This window comes from Marmota marmota, unplaced genomic scaffold (genome assembly GCF_001458135.2).
Source record: "Marmota marmota marmota unplaced genomic scaffold, marMar, whole genome shotgun sequence".
NCBI lineage: Eukaryota > Metazoa > Chordata > Mammalia > Rodentia > Sciuridae > Marmota > Marmota marmota.
Genome location: NW_026000164.1, coordinates 11,116,084 through 11,135,435, shown reverse-complemented (window position 1 = coordinate 11,135,435; position 19,352 = coordinate 11,116,084). Strand labels below are relative to the sequence as shown.

The 19,352-nt window shown below is 42.5% G+C and overlaps 1 protein-coding gene across 1 annotated transcript; it reads right to left on the bottom strand.

Annotated features, from left to right (window-relative positions):
* Window positions 1-6,156: 6,156 nt before the first annotated feature.
* Window positions 6,157-18,456, bottom strand: Mkrn1 (makorin ring finger protein 1). The gene is made up of 7 exons (XM_015493769.2): window positions 18,306-18,456; window positions 12,875-13,104; window positions 11,877-12,103; window positions 9,691-9,905; window positions 8,843-8,953; window positions 8,162-8,300; window positions 6,157-7,795 (listed from the first exon to the last, which is right to left on the bottom strand). Exons 1-7 carry the CDS (start codon window positions 18,425-18,427, stop codon window positions 7,583-7,585), a joined length of 1,257 nt encoding a protein of 418 aa, XP_015349255.1. The 5' UTR covers window positions 18,428-18,456; the 3' UTR covers window positions 6,157-7,582.
* Window positions 18,457-19,352: the final 896 nt, after the last annotated feature.

Here is a 19,352-nt window from a genome sequence, read left to right as displayed (position 1 = left end):
CCTTTTTTTTTTTTTTTTTTTTTGGTACAGGGGATTGAATCTTGGGGGGCTTAACCACTGAGCCACATCCCCAGCCCTTCTTATCTTTTTTGAGACAGTCTAAGTTGCTTAGTGCCTCACTAAGTTGCTGAGGCAGGTTTTGAATTTGCAATCCTCCGACTTTGGCTTCCAGGGTCACTGGGATTACAGGGTGTGCCCCTAGTACCACACTATCTGGAGAGAGTGGCTCCACTTGCACCCACCTGTGGTTTCACCCACAGTACATTCGCCCTCAGTTAGCAATTTGTGAATGGGTGCGCAATTGCTGAAGTCAAATGTTCTTTTTAAAGCTCACTTTGAGGACTGCGGACATAGCTTCATGGTAGAGCACTTGGCTACCTCTTGTGAGGCCTTGGGGAGAGAGGTGAGATTCTCAGTGGAATGTCTCTTTCACTTTCAGGAAACAAATGTGACTTGTGGGAAAAGCGGCACGTCCTGTTCGAGGACGCCTGCACACTGGCTGAGAAGTATGGCCTCCTGGCAGTTTTGGAAACATCCGCCAAGGAGTCCAAGAACATAGATGAAGTCTTCGTGCTGATGGCCAAGGAGCTGATTGCCCGCAACAGCCTGCACCTGTATGGGGAGGGCAGCCTGCACAGTCTGCTCACAGACTCCAGTCCAGTTCTTATAGCCCAGGGTCCGAGTGAGAAGAGCCACTGCACCTGCTGAATACGTGGGTGAGGCCAATTTGGAAAGCAGAGGCAGTCAGATACCCAGTGTCCCCTGTGTAGCACTGCAGGACAAATGCAGCCTTGCCACTGACCCCTGATCCCTCCAGCCTGAAGGAACAGCACTTCTGCCTTGACTCACACCACAGACTCCAAGGGAACACCATCATCTTTCTTAACTCCTAGTAAAATTTGAACTTATACAGGGGAAGGTCAAGGTTTGCATTTCCCTTCTTTTCTGCCTCACCCCCATCCCACTAGGTCAACTGCTTTCCCCTGGATTTCGCTTCTCAACTTGAAGATAGTGAAGGAAAAACAGGAGAGGATGTTTGGAACATTCTACAGCTCGGGCAGGGAAATGGGAGAAAGCCTGCCATGAAAAAACCAAAATGCTGTTGTCATGTTTCCCCCAACATTCACCCCTCAGTCTGCACTGGGGAGCAAGTCCTGTTACCTAAATACAAGCAACAGTGTCTTGCAGAATTGCCAGGAACCACCCACCTGAGGGAGATGGTCTGGGTTGGGCTGATGGGGCACCTTTGCGACCATAAGGATATGAGGGATGCCTAGAATTTCTAAAACAGCTACTGGATCAGAAATCAATTCTGGGGCTGGGCTGTGGCTCAGTGGCAGAGCGCTTGCCCTAGCATGTGTGAGGCACTAGGTTCGATTCTCAGCACCACATATCAATAAAGAAAATAAAGATTCATTGACAACTAAAAATATATATATTTTAAAAAAACAATTCTGAATTGAAATTAAATTGGCTCATAGAGGATTATAAAACTAGTGTTGTATCACTTCTTCTCTAAGATGTGGTCCAAGAGCAGCTGGATCCTTGGAGCTGGTGGGGGAATAGATCCTTGCTCTCAGAACTAAACACATAAGGTTGGCCAGGCAGGATCCAGGCAGCAGGGGATTCCAGAGCAGGCAGTAGGCCAGGGCCCCTCAACCTCAAGTGTCTGATACCCCAGTGAGCAATGGCTATTCATCTGGCAGAGGCACCTGTCTCTGCTGATGACTGCAGCTGACAGTTGCAGAGTCGCCTGTGAGGGTCAGAAATGATGAGAAGGCACCGGAAAGGAACACACTCTTGGTTTTGACTCAGTGCTACAGAGAAGATGTACCCAACTGCAGGATGCTGCACTTAACCTGGGACGTCCCCATATCCTTTCTCCCAGAAGTCGCTGGCCATCCCTTCCTTTCCCTGCTCTGCTCTGAGTATCTCAGCTTCGTGTTTAAAAGGCTAAACCTTTTGGTACAGATGGTGGTGGAGAAGCATGCACCCCCAAATACTACCCAGCTCACTCTCAGCCCAGAAGTCAGTCTTTAAGACCACCTTTCTTCCTCCCACCAGCCCACTGCAGCCCCCGAGGTGTCCTCTAGCTCCCTTAGACATTTCCTGGTCCCTAGGAGTTCAATCTTAAATTCTGACCTTCAGGATTCACCAACATACTAAATCCCCCAAGATGAAGGGCAATGCCTTCCCCCTGCTCTGCCTTCCAAAACACCAAGCACTTTTCCTTTTAACTTTGCAAGACACAAAGTTTCTAAAAGGTACCTTAAGTACCTTTTAGAAACTTTGTGTCTTGCAAGTCTTCACTCCTCCCGTTGAGCACCTCCATTCCTAGTTCAGCCAACCTGTTCAGTATGTGTCCCAAAATGAATGACTTGTCAAAGGTGCCTCTGGTTGCCAGCTGCTGTGGAACACAGCTGGGACCCCAGTCTCTATAGGAGCTTTCCTCCTTTCCTCCATAGGCCAGTGACAGCCTGAGGTCCCAGCCCTCTGAGGCATTTGCAGATTTGCATAATCACACAAACAAACCCAGAGATAAACCCCTGAATTGTGCAGGTGTACACAGCAGCTAGGGAGACTGAGACAGGAGTTCAAAGCCAGCCTCAGCAAAAGCAAGCTGTTAAGCAACTCAGTGAGGCTGGGTACCTGGCTCAGTGGACAAGTGCCCCTGAATTGGGCCTTCAGCCAGTACTTTCAGCTCTTTGGAAGTTAAGGACATCAGGGGGAAAGGGCAATCTTCTAGGAACCCCTGAAGCCCCGCTCTGGGACAGCTGTCCTTCCAGCCTGGGACATCCTGGGGGACATATATCCACAGGCCTTCACATCCGGTCTTGGGTGATGGGAGGGCTCCACACCTCACTTAAGCACCTGAGCAGTTATGCTAAATCCCACAGAAGTTCTGGCACAAGTTCTGGACCTCATTTTTTTGGCTGTTGACTGACCTTTGTTTTATTTATTTCTATGAGTTGCCAAGAATCAAACCCAGTGCCTCACACATGCAAGGCAAGCGCTCTACCACTGAGCCACGACCCCAGCCCCCACATGACCTCATTTTTGCTGGAGTTGCAGCCCCTCCCATCAGCACCTTTCTCATTCCCTCCTCCACCTTTGTTCACAAAGGGGAAGCTTTGAGAACGCCTGCCAAACTCCCAGTTTCCAGAGAAAAGTAAGAATTTATATTAGAGGTCTGTGAGTTACCCCCCATCCACTGCCAAATTCTTCCTACCCAGTTAAAAGACTGTCTTCCTCAGTCAGTGGCCAACAGGGGCCTCCTGTGCTCAGGTGCATACATTGGTGTGCACATGCCCTGCCCCACCCCTGTGTTCAGTCTAGAAGCTCACAGAGGTCTTGGCAGCTCTGTTCCACCCTTCAGGACTCACCCAGCCTGGTAAATGGTCAATAGTGATTATGCTGAGCAGGTGACCCCAGCCCTGGGCTTGAGCCACAGCTGTCCTTGATTACGTGATCCTCTTTGGATTCCATTTGCTGTGGATTCGATGTGGTTGCTTCACTGTTTTTTGTTTTGTTTTTGAATTTTGCAGTGCTGGGGATTGAGCACATGCATGCTAAGCATGTGCTCTGCCACTAAACTGCACTCTAGACCATGAACTCTCAAACTCTCATCAGGCACAAAAAAGGGGATGGCTGTGAAAATCTTTTGGAAGTATAAAGCAAGACAAAGTCAATGTGAAATCATCTTCACCATTGCCCATCAGACATCAGAGAAGGGGGCCAGAGCTGAACCCTGGTCCCTAGACATACTTGATATTTTAGGTTACACCACCCAGAGGAAAAGGGGTACATTTCCCCCCATGTTCTACTAGTCCCTTGAGAATAAAACCCTTTTCTTTTCCATACCTTGACACAAATATAACACAAAGGAATTCTTGAAAAACTCATGTTACCTGAAAATGCAAAAAAAACCAAAAACAAAACAAAACTTGTTTAACTTCTGTTAGAGACAGTATTTTCCCATGGAAGAAACCCTGCCTATGCCCAGCCTTAAGAAGGCCCTGGTTGGTGCCACCCCTCAAACTGCCAATGAAAGAATCATGGCGGGAAATATCAAGTTCTGAGGGTTCTCAGAAGGAAGGTTCATGAGATCCTGCCATTTGCAACAGCATGGACGGACCTGGTAGAGTTTACACTAAAAGAAATAAGCAAGGCACAGGAAGACAAATACAACACAAACTCATTTATATGTGTAAATGTGAGCCCTTAGCAACTTAGCCAGACCTTCTGGAAAAAAAATTTAAAAAGAGCTATGTCGGGCTGGGGATGTGGCTCAAGCGGTAGCGCGCTTGCCTGGCATGCGTGCGGCCTGGGTTCGATCCTCAGCACCACATGCAAACAAAGATGTTGTGTCCGCCGAAAACTAAAAAATAAATATTGAAAATTCTCTCTCTCTCTTTAAAAAAAAGAATAAATAAAATAAAAAGGGCTATGAATATAGCACAGAAAAGCACCTCTGGGTTCAGTACCAAAAGTAATAATGTAGTAAAGGGTACAAAGTTTCAGTTAGACAGGAGGAATCAAATCTAGTTTTTTGGATTTGGGGAAGGGGAGTTGTTTTATCACTTAACTGTATACCCAGCTGCCCACGCACCCTTTTAACTTTTTAGACACAGTCTAAATTGCTTAGGGCCTCAAGTTGCTGAGTCTGGCCTGGAACTTGCAATCTTCCTGACTCAGCTTACTGAGTCACTGGGATTACAGGGGTGCGCCACTGTGCCCAGCAAGAATCAAGTTTTTGCACAGCAGGGTGACTACAGTTAATAACTGTACTCAAATAGCCAAGGATAAATCTCAAATGCCTCACCCCAAAAACAATAGAGTAATAGAGTAATTAGTTATGTGCCCAGCACTGTAGCATACTAATTCAATAAATCTTTTTCTAAATTTATTTATTTATTTACTTACTTGCTTATTTTGGTGCTAGGGATCAAACCCAGGACGTTATGCATGAGAGACAAGCACTCAACCAACTGATCTACATCCCCAACCCCTCAATGAATCCTTTTAACTAGTTTTTGAAGGTACTATTTTTTACATAAGAATATAAATTGGGCTGGGGGTGTAACTCAGTGGTAGAAAACTTGCCTACCAGGCATGAGGCCTATCCCCAGCACTGCTCAGCCCCCTGCAAATGTGACTGTATTTTTAAGAATAGTTTCCATTCCATTTTTCTTTTCTTTTTGTGCCGCTGGGAATGAAACCAAAGGCCTCACTCATACTAAGCACACACTCTACACCTGAGCTGCACCCTCCAGGCCATTTTTAATTTTTGATACAGGATCCCTTAGTTGCAGGGGCTGGCCTTGAACTTGTGATCCTCCTGCTTTAGCCTTCCAGGTTGCTTGGGATTACAGGTGTGTATCCACCACATCTGGCTTTAATTCATTAAAAAAAAAAAAAAACCTTCACATGGGTTGCAGTAGCAGAGCCCTTGCTGCCTAGCATGCTCAAAGCCCCGAGGTTGATCCTTAGTCCTGAAAAAAAAAAAAAAAAGAAAGAAAAAAGAAAAAAAGAAACTCACAAAATAATTATGAAGAAAAATATTCTTTCAAAATGTCAATTATGAGCTGGGTGCAGGGGTGCACGCCTGTAATCCCAGTAGCTCGGGAGGCTGAGGCGGGAGGATCATGAGTTCAAAGCCAGCCTCAGCAATGGCAAGGCCCTAAGCAACTCAGTGAGATCCGTGTCTCTAAATAAAAATTCAAAATAGGGTTGGGGATGTGGCTCAGTGGCCAAGTGCTCCCCGAGTTCAATCCCTGGTACAAAACAAAAACAAAACCAAAAACCAATCATGTGGTGACTTGTAAGTGACTTACTTAGGAAATGAAGCAGGATCCACTACAAGCACAGGGTACCAGGAAAGCCACAGAGCCTTTTGCTGACCAAGGCAGCCTAGAGTCAGTCAGTCCTGCAGATTCTACCACAGGAGAATAACTGGATGGTGCCAGCCAGTAAGCTTCCCCTGTGTCTCCCAAACATTTCTCAGCAGGCTAGATGACTTAAGAAGGTGTCACTTTCTCAGTGAATCTATACCCACAGAAATGTGGCTGAGGAACTGATGAGAGAGTCAATGAAAGGAACAAATTATTTTCTGATACCTGCATGTTTTGAAATAGCTCATTACACAAAACAGTCAACTTTTTTTTTTTTAATTGTTTTATTTGGGAAAAGTGCTTCTTACAAAAGGGCAGCTGCAAAATACAGAGACCTCTGCAACAATTACTTGTTTTTTCTTAAAGTGAAAGAATGAGTGGGATCCAAGGAACCAAAGCAGTAGATGGACAAATCAGGAGCATCTCCCAAGTTATTTTCAGGAAACAAAGCAACAAAATGCAAAGGTAAACTTTCCCATCAAGGAATTCTAACAACTTAACTTCAGCTTGTCTTGTGGATTACCACGCCCTCCCCTTTAGTGGAAAAAAAGTGTGACTTATTACCGCAAACCAATCACTCCACTACAATAAACACCTTAGAACATAGTTTTGAATGACCTCCATCTACCTGCAAAGCTCAGGGGTGGAAAGAGGCAATACCCACAAAAACAAACACAAAAACCTGACAACAGAACCCCTCAAACAGAGGACAAAAGTTTTTCCAAAAGTGCCTGGACTGGAAAGGCTACACCATGAAACATTAAATAAAACTGTGCATCCAAGACCCAGTCTTTGTTGATACATGGGATAACCAGTCATTTATCCATTATGGCTGACCCCATTCCTCTAGCATATAGACAGAGCTTGCGCTGCTATAGCAACTATCTCCAACACACTGCTTTGCCCTTTAAGATCTACCTGCCACATGAGGCTGAAACCACTAAACCAAGTTTGTCCACTAAGGCTAAAAAGACTATCTATGCAGGGACAGGAAGCTCATGCTCACACCAAGCCCTTGGGAGTCAACTGCCAATCCTGCACTGATGGTGTGCCACTTATCTTTCATGTGTTCTTTCAAATGTTCCCAGCATGCTAAAGTCAATACATTCACACCTGGTTCTCTTTACCCAGTAGTACCCCTTATGTGCAATTAAACAAGAGACCAAAACCACAGAACAAGCATGTGGTGGAGGGGATTATAGGGGAGGGAACTGATACAAAAACACAGATGTGCACATTTTACCAGAAACCTCAAGGACCCACCTCCTATGTCTGCAGAAGGCTACTTGCCAGCCAGCTTAGGTGCCTTCACCCATCACCCCTACTCTTGGACCCCAAAGCACGGCTGGTGCTTTTGCTCCTGAACCTGGGGTCCTGGAAATGAGTGCAGAAAGTCCATAGATACAACCTGGCTGAAAACAGATGACGCAACAAACCTACCCTAACTGTCTGACAGTTAAATTCATGTTACAAAAAAACTAACTTTAAGATTTATTTTTGTAACTTTTTGAAACAGAGAAAACAGACACTCCTTGGGGAAAGGGGAGGGGAGCAGCAGGCCCTGGGTAAGTGATCACGACAGCACCTGGAGTGGAGAGGCCTGCCTAGGAGAGCAACACGAACTGCCACGCGGCACAGGGGACAGCTACTGTCTGAGACTCGCAGACCAGTTCCCGTGCCACTCAAAGCTGCTATAGGTCCAAGTCATAAAAACCTTCCAGCTCATCGTGAAACAAGTCCCACTCGTCCTCAGAGTCTGTCAGCTCGTCGTCCCCACCTGCAGCCAAAAGCATAAGCAACATCTCGCCCAGCTCAAAGGTGACAACCTCCTCTTCATCGTTGTCAAAGGGGTTGCTGTTCTCTCTTTCCTCAATGAGTTCCCAGAAGTGGTTCCTTCGTTGGGCCTGTAAAAAACAAGGCCATGATAGGGGTAGCACTGCTGAGTAGTGTCTTCTATTCTGTTGCTTATAAGGCAAACCATCCAGCACACAGAGGGCATGACGAACCAGACTTCTTACTTACGATCCATCTTACCAATCCTCCCCTCTGGGTACTTGTTGCCAACAGTTTAGGCTAGGGCCTTCCACACTGTCTTTTTTTTCCTTTCCTATCCCTCCCAGTTTTCCAAGGTCTGCCTCCTCCTTTCATCCTCTCCTCCAGTCTCACTCCCAGCTCTGAGTGCTAATCTTGGCTTTCCCCCTTCCTTCCCCAGTGTTCAGACTCAACTGATCGTGGAATTTCCCCTTCTTTAGAAAAACAGCGAGAGTTACCCGGTATCTGCTTGATGTTCCCACTTTCTGTCTCTGTGGCTCCTCTCTACGGCCATCAGGGTACGCATGCTTGTAAAAACAGTTCCCTCCAAATGGACAGCTCCCACGTCCTTCATCAAAATACCTGCACGCCTTGTTGCTGGAAAGGAAAATATCGCAACCCTTATTCACAGTGGACTTCAGGCCTATATCCAGGGTTTCTTTAAACAGGTAGTAAGGGTAGAACCCGGATATCAGTTCACAGCCCTCCCCAAAGTGTGTTTTTATAAACGTGTGCTAAAGCATGAAACACTAACACAAAGTCACTGTTCGAATCTATGCTGTTTACCAACTCAAGGATCACGTTCCAATAGAAAGGAAAATCTTCTAGAAAGTCAACACGTAAAAATTAATATAGGACAACTATGACATGACTCAGAATAAGGTAGAACCCATTCATGGTCTTTAGCTATCAACAGTAGAGACATCATTATAACGCAGTCCCTTGGCAGGTACCTCAAGGACTGTGTTATACAGCAAGATACAAAGTGGGTAAGTGGTATGAGAGTGACAAAATAAACTGTACTGGGAAGCAAAAGAAAGGGTAGGAAGGAGGTAGGAGTGTGTAATGCAGCACTGATCTTCCAAAGTGAACCCAAGCTGCTGGGCTCTCGGCTTGAGAAAAGGCTGCAGTGCTCATACCTCATTGCCTCCTTGTATTTCTGAATGAGTTTCTGCTTCTCTTCTTTCTCTTCCACCCAGTACTCACTTGGAATGACAAAGTTAGATGTGATCCGGCATTCTGGGCAGGACCTGGGAAACAATGAACAGGCTGCAATGCAAATCCCCCTTTACAGACCCACTCTTAAGGACACACCCTGGTGTGTCACCTCCAGACTTAAGGGCTTAACTGAGAGGCACATGGGCATTTCCTGAAAGGGTTCCACATACTGTCAAACAACTGACCCTTTCTTTGAAGGCAAGACAAAGTCCTTCATAAATTCAAGTCAATGGCTAGCCAGTTCATTTTTTAAAAATAACTTAGATTAAAAAACAAAACAAAAGAAGACATTTCACACAGACTCCTTTTTCTTTCGTTTAAATAAATTTATTTCTTGTAACTTTGCTCTGTTTAGATTATGTAGTATTTGTTCAGTTATGAGAACAATCTTTAAAGGATGGTGGATTATTGGCTAGCTTAATGGATGGAATAGGAAAAGTGGAAAATGTAAAACGTCAGGAAACATACATTCAGAGCTAGATAAGTTTGTTCACGGAGCCTAAACTGGCTAATCCATTAAACACAATCTCCTCAGAAAAAGCACAAAGATTCTACTAACTGATACATAGGGTTTCCTCATTCAAATAAAAGTAGACCAACTAACCTAGCAGCTAGCTGAAATACAAAGAAGAAATCCCAATTAGAGTACCCCAATTTCAAGATAAAATGCATGCATTTAAATGCGGTCCATCTGGTTGAAAGTTGGCACAAGGTACTAAATTCTTCCCCAAAATAGAAAGCACAAACGAAGATTGGGGAGGAGTCTCACTTTATGATCTTGCTCTCAAATTGCTTAGCACTCCTCCACTTGCGAATACACTTGAGACAGTAGGTGTGGTTGCAGTTGGAGAGGATCCCAAAGCGGCGCTCGCTGGGGTTGGCTTTCTCATAGACCACCTCCATGCAGATCCCACACACCATGTCCTTGCTGCGCTGCACAGCAAAAGACAGCTCCATGTCCTTCTCGTGGGCCTCAATGCAAGACTAGGAGAAGGAAGAGATGAGAAGCATCCTGAAAGACTTCCACTCCACAGTTCATGAATGTTCAGACAATCAAATCATTAAATGAAATGTTTTCCTAATTTGACTTGAAAGTAAGTTTTGTTCACAAGTAAACATAAGTGAAATGACATTATCAGACTCCACAATACTGTAAAATCAAACTGTGAGGACTCAACTCCAGAAACTGAAAAATTACCCTATATTCTCTATCCTAAACTTGAAGCTCCACTGTTTTTTCCTACGTTAAAGATGGTTTTTCATGCTTAAGAGATTTTCTGGCTTCTAGTTGGATAATGTTATCAGTATTAAGATTCTAATTTAAAAACTGTCAGAAAATAAAGGTAAAGGAAATCATGTACCAGGTACGTAATCTTCATATGCTATTTATTGGCAGTGTCGGGGACTGAAGTCAGAACATCACAGCTACTAGTCAAGAATTCTAATACTGAGCCATACTCCCAGGCCCTAATATGCCTTTAAAAAAAAAAACAAAAAACAAAAAACTGCTTTACTGAGATAATTCACACACCATGTTATTCACCCATTTAAAAACTGTACAATTAGGCTCAGTGGCAGAACACCTGCCTTGCACATGTGAGGCACTGGGTTAGATCCTCAGCACCACATAAAAATAAACAAAATAAAGATATTGCATCATTCTATAACTAAAACATATTTTTAAGAAATTGTACAGTTAAATCTTTTTTTGATATTCAGTTGTACAAAAAATTACCTTAAAATTAATAATAGAATGTTTCCATTACCCCTAAAAAGAAATCCCATACCCATTAGCAGTTACTTCTTTTCCCTCAAAATCCCCAAGTCCTGGGGCTGGGGATATAGCTCAGTAAGTAGAGTGCTTGCTTTGCATGCACAAGGCCCTGGGGGGTTTTAGTACCCAGCACCACACCACCACCACCACACACCCCCCCCAAAATCCCCATCTCAGCAACCACTGTTCTGTGGATTTGCCAGTTCTGTGGTCTTTTATGACTGGCTTTGTTCACTTATTATGTTTTCAATCTTATGTGATATTCTTAGTATTTTGTTTCTTTTTAATGTTGATAAATATTACACTGGGTGGAATACATTTTATTTATCAATTCATCAGATGATAGACACACTTCGGTTGTTTCCATTTGGGGACTGTTATGAATAATACTACTATAAAAAAATCTATCTACAAATTTTCACGTGGACATCAAATACTTTTTTAATCTATAAGAAACATGATTATAGAAAATACAAAATGCAGAAGAGCCATTCATAATCCCACATAACCACTTAATGTTAGTATATATTCCCTTGTCTATTCCTAAAACCCTTTGTTTTTACAGTCTTCAGAGGTAGGTCCTACTACCCCTCAATATATAGTTAAAAGGACTTTTTTTTTTCTTTTTCTTTTTTTGGTATTGAGTCACTCTACCACTGAGCCACACCGCAGCCCCTTTTTTGTTTTATGACAGGGTCTTATGAAGTTGCTGAGGCTAGCCTCAAACTTGTGATACTCCTGCCTCAGCCTCTTTAGTTACTGGGATTACAGATGGATACCATCATACCCAATTTGAAATGTGAATTTTAAAAGTAAATCATATGGAATGTTAATCTCAGAAAAGCTATTATTAGAAAAAAAAAAAAAAGAAAAACATTTAAAAGCCCACAGTTTGAGGTTCTGGAAGCAAGACCCTTTTTTGTTGTTTCTTTTTTGGTTTGATGCTAGGGATTGAACCTAGGGATTTGCATATGCTAACCAAGGGCTTCTACCACTGAACTACATCCCTAGCCTCTAGAAGCATAACTTCTTGATAAAGCATTCAAGAAGCTCAGAGAAGAAACACTTCTACTTACTGAAAACCATTCAATTCAAATGCTTTTCTAAAATGAACTGACATTGTGAAAGGGCAAATACAGCTTCTTACACCTGAAAACACAGGCGTCTCCCTGAAGACTTACTTTGATGTGCTGTGACCTCTGGGCTGCATCCATCGGGTGGAGGACTTGCAGCCCACACATGTCACACGAGTCTCCGTGGAGATACACACAGTTCTCCCCATAGCGGCACTCTCCCACTGCAGCATAGGGGCAAAGCTGCTTCTTAGTTTCCACTGCAGTTTGCTCTTTCTCTGATTCTTCCTTGGTCACTGAGCCCTGCAGGGGTGCTTCAGTGCAGGAAGGGGCAGCTGAAAATGTGTAAGAGGGTAGTAAAGGTCCAAAAGGATAAGGCATATTAAGAACTATAAGGTACTGAAACCTAACTGAAAAGAAAAAAAAAAAAACTTAATTAAACTCAAAACAGTCTACTAAACTGTAGGACCTCCTGCATGCTAGGTAAAATGCTACCACTGAGCTATATTCCCACCCTTTTTTTATGTTGAGATAGGGTTTACTACGTTGTCCAGGTGGGCTTCAAACTTTCAATTCTGCTCCCTCAGCCTCCCAAGTAGCTGAGATTAAAGACATGCACCACCACACCCAGCTTTTTCGGGCCCTTTTTATTGAGACAGGGTTTCACTAAGTTGCCAAGACTGGCCTCAAACTTTATTCTCCTGCCTTAGCATCCCAATTACAGGTGTGCACCACCATGTCCAGCTTAATTTCTTTACTTTTTCAAGATATTTTTCTCTAATAATGACATTTCCAAGATATAAGGCTTGTTATATGATTTTTGAGTCATACTATTTCAAAATAAGTAGTTATTTTTTAAAAAATTAAAAAGTAGGTTATGGAAGAGAGGCATCAGTTTTCTTGAACATTCTGAATTTATTACTTATTGGGATTCAAAAAGTTTGTTTCACTGCAAAAGTTTGTTTCACTCCATCTGTAAGTCCTAGGTTATCCAATTTAAAGTGAGAATTAGGCTAAATATGAAGACTGGAAGCAGGAAGACTGTGAAAACTCAGTTTAATTGATGAACTACCTCTTTATATTATATTATTCTTTAGAATACTTACTACGTCCACAGTAGGGCTGCCCAGGAACAAACTCAATGGCATTCACCCAGTCCTCTGAACCTGCTCCTACTGTTGGATAGTTTGAATTTCTTGACTCAGCTTCGCCTGTATTCATTTCGACAAGCGGTCCAACCACGGATGAGAGACTCGAGGAAGCAGCAAGGGAAGGTTTTGCAATTAGATCTGTAGCAGTCGCTTCTTCCTGTTTCAATGGCTTGCTATGTTCATATCTGGGGGGAAAAAAAGTAAAAAGCAAGCAGTTATGGCTGGGGATATAGCTCAGCAGTAGTAGAGTCCTTGCCTTGCATGCACAAGGCCCTGGATTCAATCCCCAGCAACCCCCGCCCAACACACACACACAAAGTGTGTGACACAAAGTGTGACTCTGTAGTCATTAAAGAGTGAGGCTGTGCTGATGTGGAATAGTGTCTAAAATATACTATTTAGTGAAATAAATAAGCTGCAGAGCAACAACAACAAAAAACAAGCCTTCTGCCAGATTACCCCTATAATCCCCAAGACTCAGGAGAATAAGGCAGTAGAATCACAGGTTCAAGGCCAGCCTCAAGCAAGACTCTCACAATATAAAACAGGCCGGGGGACCTAGCTCAGTGGTAGAGCAAGGCTAGGTGCAATTCCCAATACAAAAACAAACAACAAAATCAAAAAACAGCCTTTAACCAAGTTTGGCCTATAGGCCAACCACCCCTGCTATAAACCACTTATTACTCTTCAGGAAGTTTCAGCTAGTTAACAACCTACAGTTCCCATGGTAACTCTGCTAAAGAAACCACATCCCAAACCAAGTGAATGATTAATCAAACCAAAATGGACACTGAGGGCTGGGAGTAATGCTCAGTTGGTAGAGTGTTTGCCTCACATGCACAAGGCCCTGGGTTCAATCCCCACAAAAAAGAAAAAGAAAAAAAAAGTGTACAAATCACCTTTAAAAGATACATATGTACTTTCTTATATTTCCTTTTTCCATAGTCTTTCATGGAGTATTTCCCAAACTTTTGCCCCATATAGTCTCTCTTCCCTTTTCAATCTGTAAATCACTAAACCTATCTCCAAATATAGAAAACAAAACAATTACTTCCTTCATGGAGGAACTTACTGCTTGAGAAAAATGCTGATAATTCAGGCTTTCGTGCTACTATTTTCATTCAGACAAAATAAATTAATTTTGTTATGTACTAAATCTAAATCTTAACTTCTCAAATATCTACCTTACCTAACAGCCTTCGCAATGAAACAGTATTAACCATGGGTCTATTTATGCTTACATCTAAGAAAGAAGAATTTGGCAAACCTTTGCTGAGCTGCTCTGTATTTAATCACTATATTCTATTACCTCAAACATTCACATTCCAACTCTTAGGTTAGGTAACCTTTTTTGGCTTGAAGTATAAGTGAAATGAGAATCCTGCTATCAGCTTCAAAAACCCTATGCACTGGGCTGGGGATGTGGCTCAAGCGGTAGCGCGCTCGACTGGCATGTGTGCGGCCCGGGTTTGATCCTCAGCACCACATACAAACGAAGATGTTGTGTCTGCCAATAACTAAACAATAAATATTTAAAAAAAAAAAACAAAAAACCCTATGCACTGTGTTCTGGGGTGGAATTATATGAGCTGAGGGGAAGGAACTATCAGGAATAGGCTCTTTCATGGGCTGGGGATATAAATGAGATGAGTACTTGTGCATGTAAGGCCCTTGGTTCGAATCCCAGCACCAAAAAAATAAAGAATATGCTCTTTCATTTGTTTCATTTCACTTCATTGTCAAAGATCAGTGAAGGACTACTAGGGATATGGGGATATAGTTCAGTGGTCGTGCACTTGCCTAGCATGCCTCTGGGCCTGCTTTTGACCAGCACCATGATTTTTTTTTTAATCTATATTTATCCATTAACAGAATCTCAGAATAGCTGGGCATATAATGCTATTCACACCTATAATGCCAGTGGCTGGGGAAGCTGAGGCAGGAGGTTCGTGAGTTCAAAGCCAGCTCAGCAAAAGCGAGGTGCTAAACAATTCAGTGAGACTCTCTCTCTAAATAAAATACAAAATAGATCTGGGGATGTGACTCAGTGGTGGAGAGATCCTGAGTTGAATCCCTGGTACCACCCAAGCCCTCAAATCTCAGAATAAACTTGCTTTTGTTTGATAATTTTAAAATTATGTATATTTATATTCTGGGGATTGAACCCAGGGCCCTGTTTTGAACATGCTAAGTTAGTACTCCAGCACTGAGTTATACCCACAGCCCTTTAATTTTCTGTTTTGATTCAGGGTCTCACTAAGTTGGTGGGGCTGGCCAAGAACTTGTCAATCTTTTGTCTCAGCCTCCCAAAGGACTGGGATTCCAGGTATGCAACATCATACCCAGCTTAGAGGAAACCTTCATTTTAAGTTTTTCAAAAACCTTCTCATTTGATGGCAGGGACCTTGTTTTATTTATACTGAGTAGATAGAATGGCTCTTAATGTATGATTGATTACAAAAAAAACTGCTTCGGCACGTTCATCTCAGTTTTCTTTTTTCTCTTTTTTTTTTTTTTTTTAATATTGGGGATTGAATAATCCAGAGTCTCACTATATTGGTGAGGCTGCCTTGAACTTGCAAATCTCCTTCCTATGCCTCCCCAACAGAAAGTCACTTCTTTACTATTAACACAGACATCAAAAAACCTAAATTTCCTTCATTGGGAAACTCACATCTGCTAAAATATTGCATCCTCATCAAAACTGGACACCTGGGCCGGGGTTGTAGCTCAGTGATAGAGCAATTGCCTAGCACACATGAGGCACTAGGTTTGATCCTCAGCATCACACAAATAAAATTAAGGAATTATGTCCATATACAACTTAAAAAAAAAAAAACAGGGCACCTCCTCACTCCTTGGTCAAAATTCTCAGTCTCCTTTCCTACAAAGAAGCCCTCTGAATACAGGGGAAGACTGAAAATGGGCTTCTATACTTAGTTTCTAAGAGAAAACAGAATGCCCTTTGGAACTGCAAAACTGCATGAAAAATAAAATGACTTAACAGGTAGACCTAGGCCAGATTTCTACGATCTTTACCTTCAATTTCCCATTCATTCCACCTGTATGGTCCAATCAGATGAACACTACTTCTGTATCTTTTCCTATTCTGTCCCAGTTTATTCTCCAAAGCCCTCTGCTGGGCACTTTTTTGTGGGAGGTGGGGAAAGGTTTACTAGGGTTTTAACCCAGGGGTGCTTAACCACTGAACCAAACCGTATCCCCAGCACTTTTTTTGAGATAGAATTTCACTAAGTTCCTTATAACCTAGACAAGTTTCTATAAGGCTGACTTTGAACTTCCTCAGCTCTCAATATAGGCATGCGACACAGGGCCCAGTCTGATGGGCACTTTAGAGTCTCCCCTAGTCATTGTTGGAACAGTTCTCAACTGTCTGGAACCCAGTCCAAGAAATCTAGCTCCTCCATAATTAGCCTAGTATAGAACATCTGCAGAAACTGTTACTTTTGTACTCTAGCACATGAACCCAATAGATGACACTTTTTTTTCTATTAATGTCAATAGAATTGGCTATGACACTGTCACTAAGTCTTACCAAATATAATCATCTAAAATATGTCCAAACGTTTTGATAACAGGAATCCCTGTCAAAAAAGGTGGAGCTTGATTCCTCTCCCCTTGAATGTGGTTTGGATATAGTTCAGAATTTAGCAGAAGTGACAACATGTGACTTCTGAGACTAGGTCATAAAAGGCATTGTGGCTTCTCCTGCCCCCACTGGAGTCACTGCCTCTGGAGAAGACAGCTGCTAAGCTGTAAACATACTAAAGCAGCCCTATGAAGGCCCCCTGGCCACCAGCCATGAAAGTGAGCCACTTTACAAGCTGTTCTCCAACTCCCATCAGGCCTTCAGATGACTGTCACAATGGTCAAATCTTCACTGCCATCTCCTCAAAGTCTAAGCTAGAACTACCCAGCCAAGCCACTCACAGATTTCAGACTTCCAGAAAACTGTGGGATAATAAATGTTTGTTAATTTACTCTGCTACATTTTGGGGCAATTTGCTTAACATCATTGGATAACTAAACACCGAAAACATTTTCTTAACAGTGAAGATTTAAAATAACAACAACAAAAAAACTGTGCCTAGTTTCTAATCAGAACCCACCACTGCTGAATTCCAATGTAAGGAACTCAATGAATAACGGTAGAGATTACTTAATAACTAATACCTCTTGGTTTTCTAACATTCTAAGAAAGGTATTAGAGACATTTCTGAAAGAGTTCCCTAAGTTGTAACTGCTCCTGAGTTTACAGGATTCAGGAAGTAAGACAAAATGACAAGCCCTCTAACTAGTAACCTAACAGCTAGAGGTTTAGCTGCATGGTAGAAGGCATGAAGTGTGAGGCTCCAGGTTTTGTGCCCAGGACAGGGGTGGGAGTGAGGAGTCTAATGCACCATTCCAAAGGCCTAAGAATCCACTCTCCATAATTCATAATAGTAGAGAATGACTGAATCCCATCTAATTTAGTCAAACATGTGCCTCATTCTTTGTTTTGAAAAGCAAATGCCATATACAAACACATATGCTTTCCTAACATACAGTTCTGGGTTCAATTCCCAACAATGAAAAAAAAAAGTAATACATTCCTTCTAGGATATCTTTCCATACACTAAAATTTCTAGGGAGTTTTATTTATTTATTTATAATGCTGGGAATTACACCTAGGGCCCCTTGCATAGCAGGCCAAGTACTCTTTCTACTAAGTATAACCTAGCCCTAAAGCACTGTTTTAAATACATTATATAATGAAGCTATTAAAATTATGTATCTAGAGCTAGGGTTGTACTCAATGGTAGAGCGCTTGCCAAGCATGTGCAAAGCACTGGGTTCGATTCTCAGCACCACATATAAATAAATAAAGGTCCCTCAACAACTAAAAAAATAAGTGGAATAAAATTATGTATCTAGGGCTGATGATATAGCTTAGTTGGTAGAGTGTTTGCTTTACATGCACAAGGCCCTGGGTTTGATCCCCAGCATCAAAAAAAAAGCTGTAGCTGTAGCTCAATGGTATAGTGCTTGCCTAGCAGTGTGTGTGGCACTGGGTTCAAGCCTCAGCATCACAGAAAAATAAATCAAAAATAAAGGTATAAAAAATATTATGTAATTACTTTCATTGTTTTCTCCCAACACATCCCTGAATGAAATGAACTTAGCTGGGAGCCCTGGCTCAAGAAAGCAACTCAGGAGGCTGAAGCAGAAGAACTGCCAAGTGAGGCCAGCCTCAGCAATTTAGGAGGCTCCAAACAACTTGGTAAGACCTTATCTCAAAGGCAGTGGATGCACTTGATGATAAAGTGTCCCTAGGTTCAACTCCTAGTATCAAAACAAAATAAAAAATTGATAAACAGATTCTTACCTGCAGCGGTCTCCATAAATACAGTACCCACGTTGAAAATACTTGCACACTACACCATGCGGACTGTCAGAGAGGTCATGCGAGTAGCGACAGTTATCTCCTTCCTTACAAACCCCATGCATAAAATACCTGTGAGACAAAGGACCACAAAACTAGATTAAAAAAGGCTAAAGCCAGTCCTCAAAGATCCACTACTAATATATTCTTCTAGTAAATACACAATAGTGATAAATTAATAGAGTATACCTAGATCATGTGCCAGAATGAACCATTTGAGTACTACCATAGGCTGCCCATAGAGCTAGGCAACAATTTAGATTTTAAACATTCATCTTATCACTGCAGGTCAAGTCTGACTACTGTCCTCATTTTACAGTCCTAGGGAGGTGGCCTCTTATTTTCCACTAACTTTAGCCTTAAGAGCAGCTCTATCTGTAAAACAAATCAAAGAAACCAAATAGACTGAAAAGGGAAACCATCCTGCCAATTGTCTTTAAGAATTACAGGTGGAGGGGCTGGGGTTGTGGCTCAGTAGTAGAGAGTTTGCCTAGCATGTGTGAGGCACTGGATTTGAGCCTCAGCACATTAGAAAAAAAATACATAAAATAAAGGTATTGTGTCCATCCACAACTAAAAAAAAAAAAAAAAGAATTATAGGTGGAGGTAACAAGCAGCTTCCAAAAACCACACAGAATACAAGTGAATCTAGACCAGCAGCAGGAATATTACCTGAGAATCTGTAGAAATGCAGACTCTACCTAGGGCCTCCTCAATCAGCACTGGGCGTGGGACCCAGCAATCTCTTCTATAAAGTCCTGGATGGGCTAGGGAAATGATAACAGTCTTTCTTTTTTTTTGGCAACCTTGATCCAAAAAGTGAACAGACTCCTCCAACTTCCTATCACTGCCTCCTATCTGGGGTTCAGTTTTTAATTCTTCGGTCCTTTCTCAATCTCTTTCTACTAAGCAGGGTTATAAAGATTTGAGTTCTGGGGCTAGGGATGTGGCTCAAGCGGTAGCGCGCTCGCCTGGCATGCGTGCGGCCTG

What these genes read in the sequence shown, in the direction of transcription:
- Mkrn1 (XM_015493769.2), bottom strand. Translation starts at nt 18,427, where the DNA reads ATGCATGGGGTTTGTAAGGAAGGAGATAACTGTCGCTACTCGCATGAC. An exon ending in AGAGGTCACAGCACATCAAA is followed by an intron (nt 9,906 to 11,876) that starts GTAAGTCTTCAG and finishes TCCTTCTCCTAG; the next exon opens with TCTTGCATTGAGGCCCACGA. An exon ending in TTTGAGAGCAAGATCATAAA is followed by an intron (nt 8,954 to 9,690) that starts GTGAGACTCCTC and finishes ATTGTTTCCCAG; the next exon opens with GTCCTGCCCAGAATGCCGGA.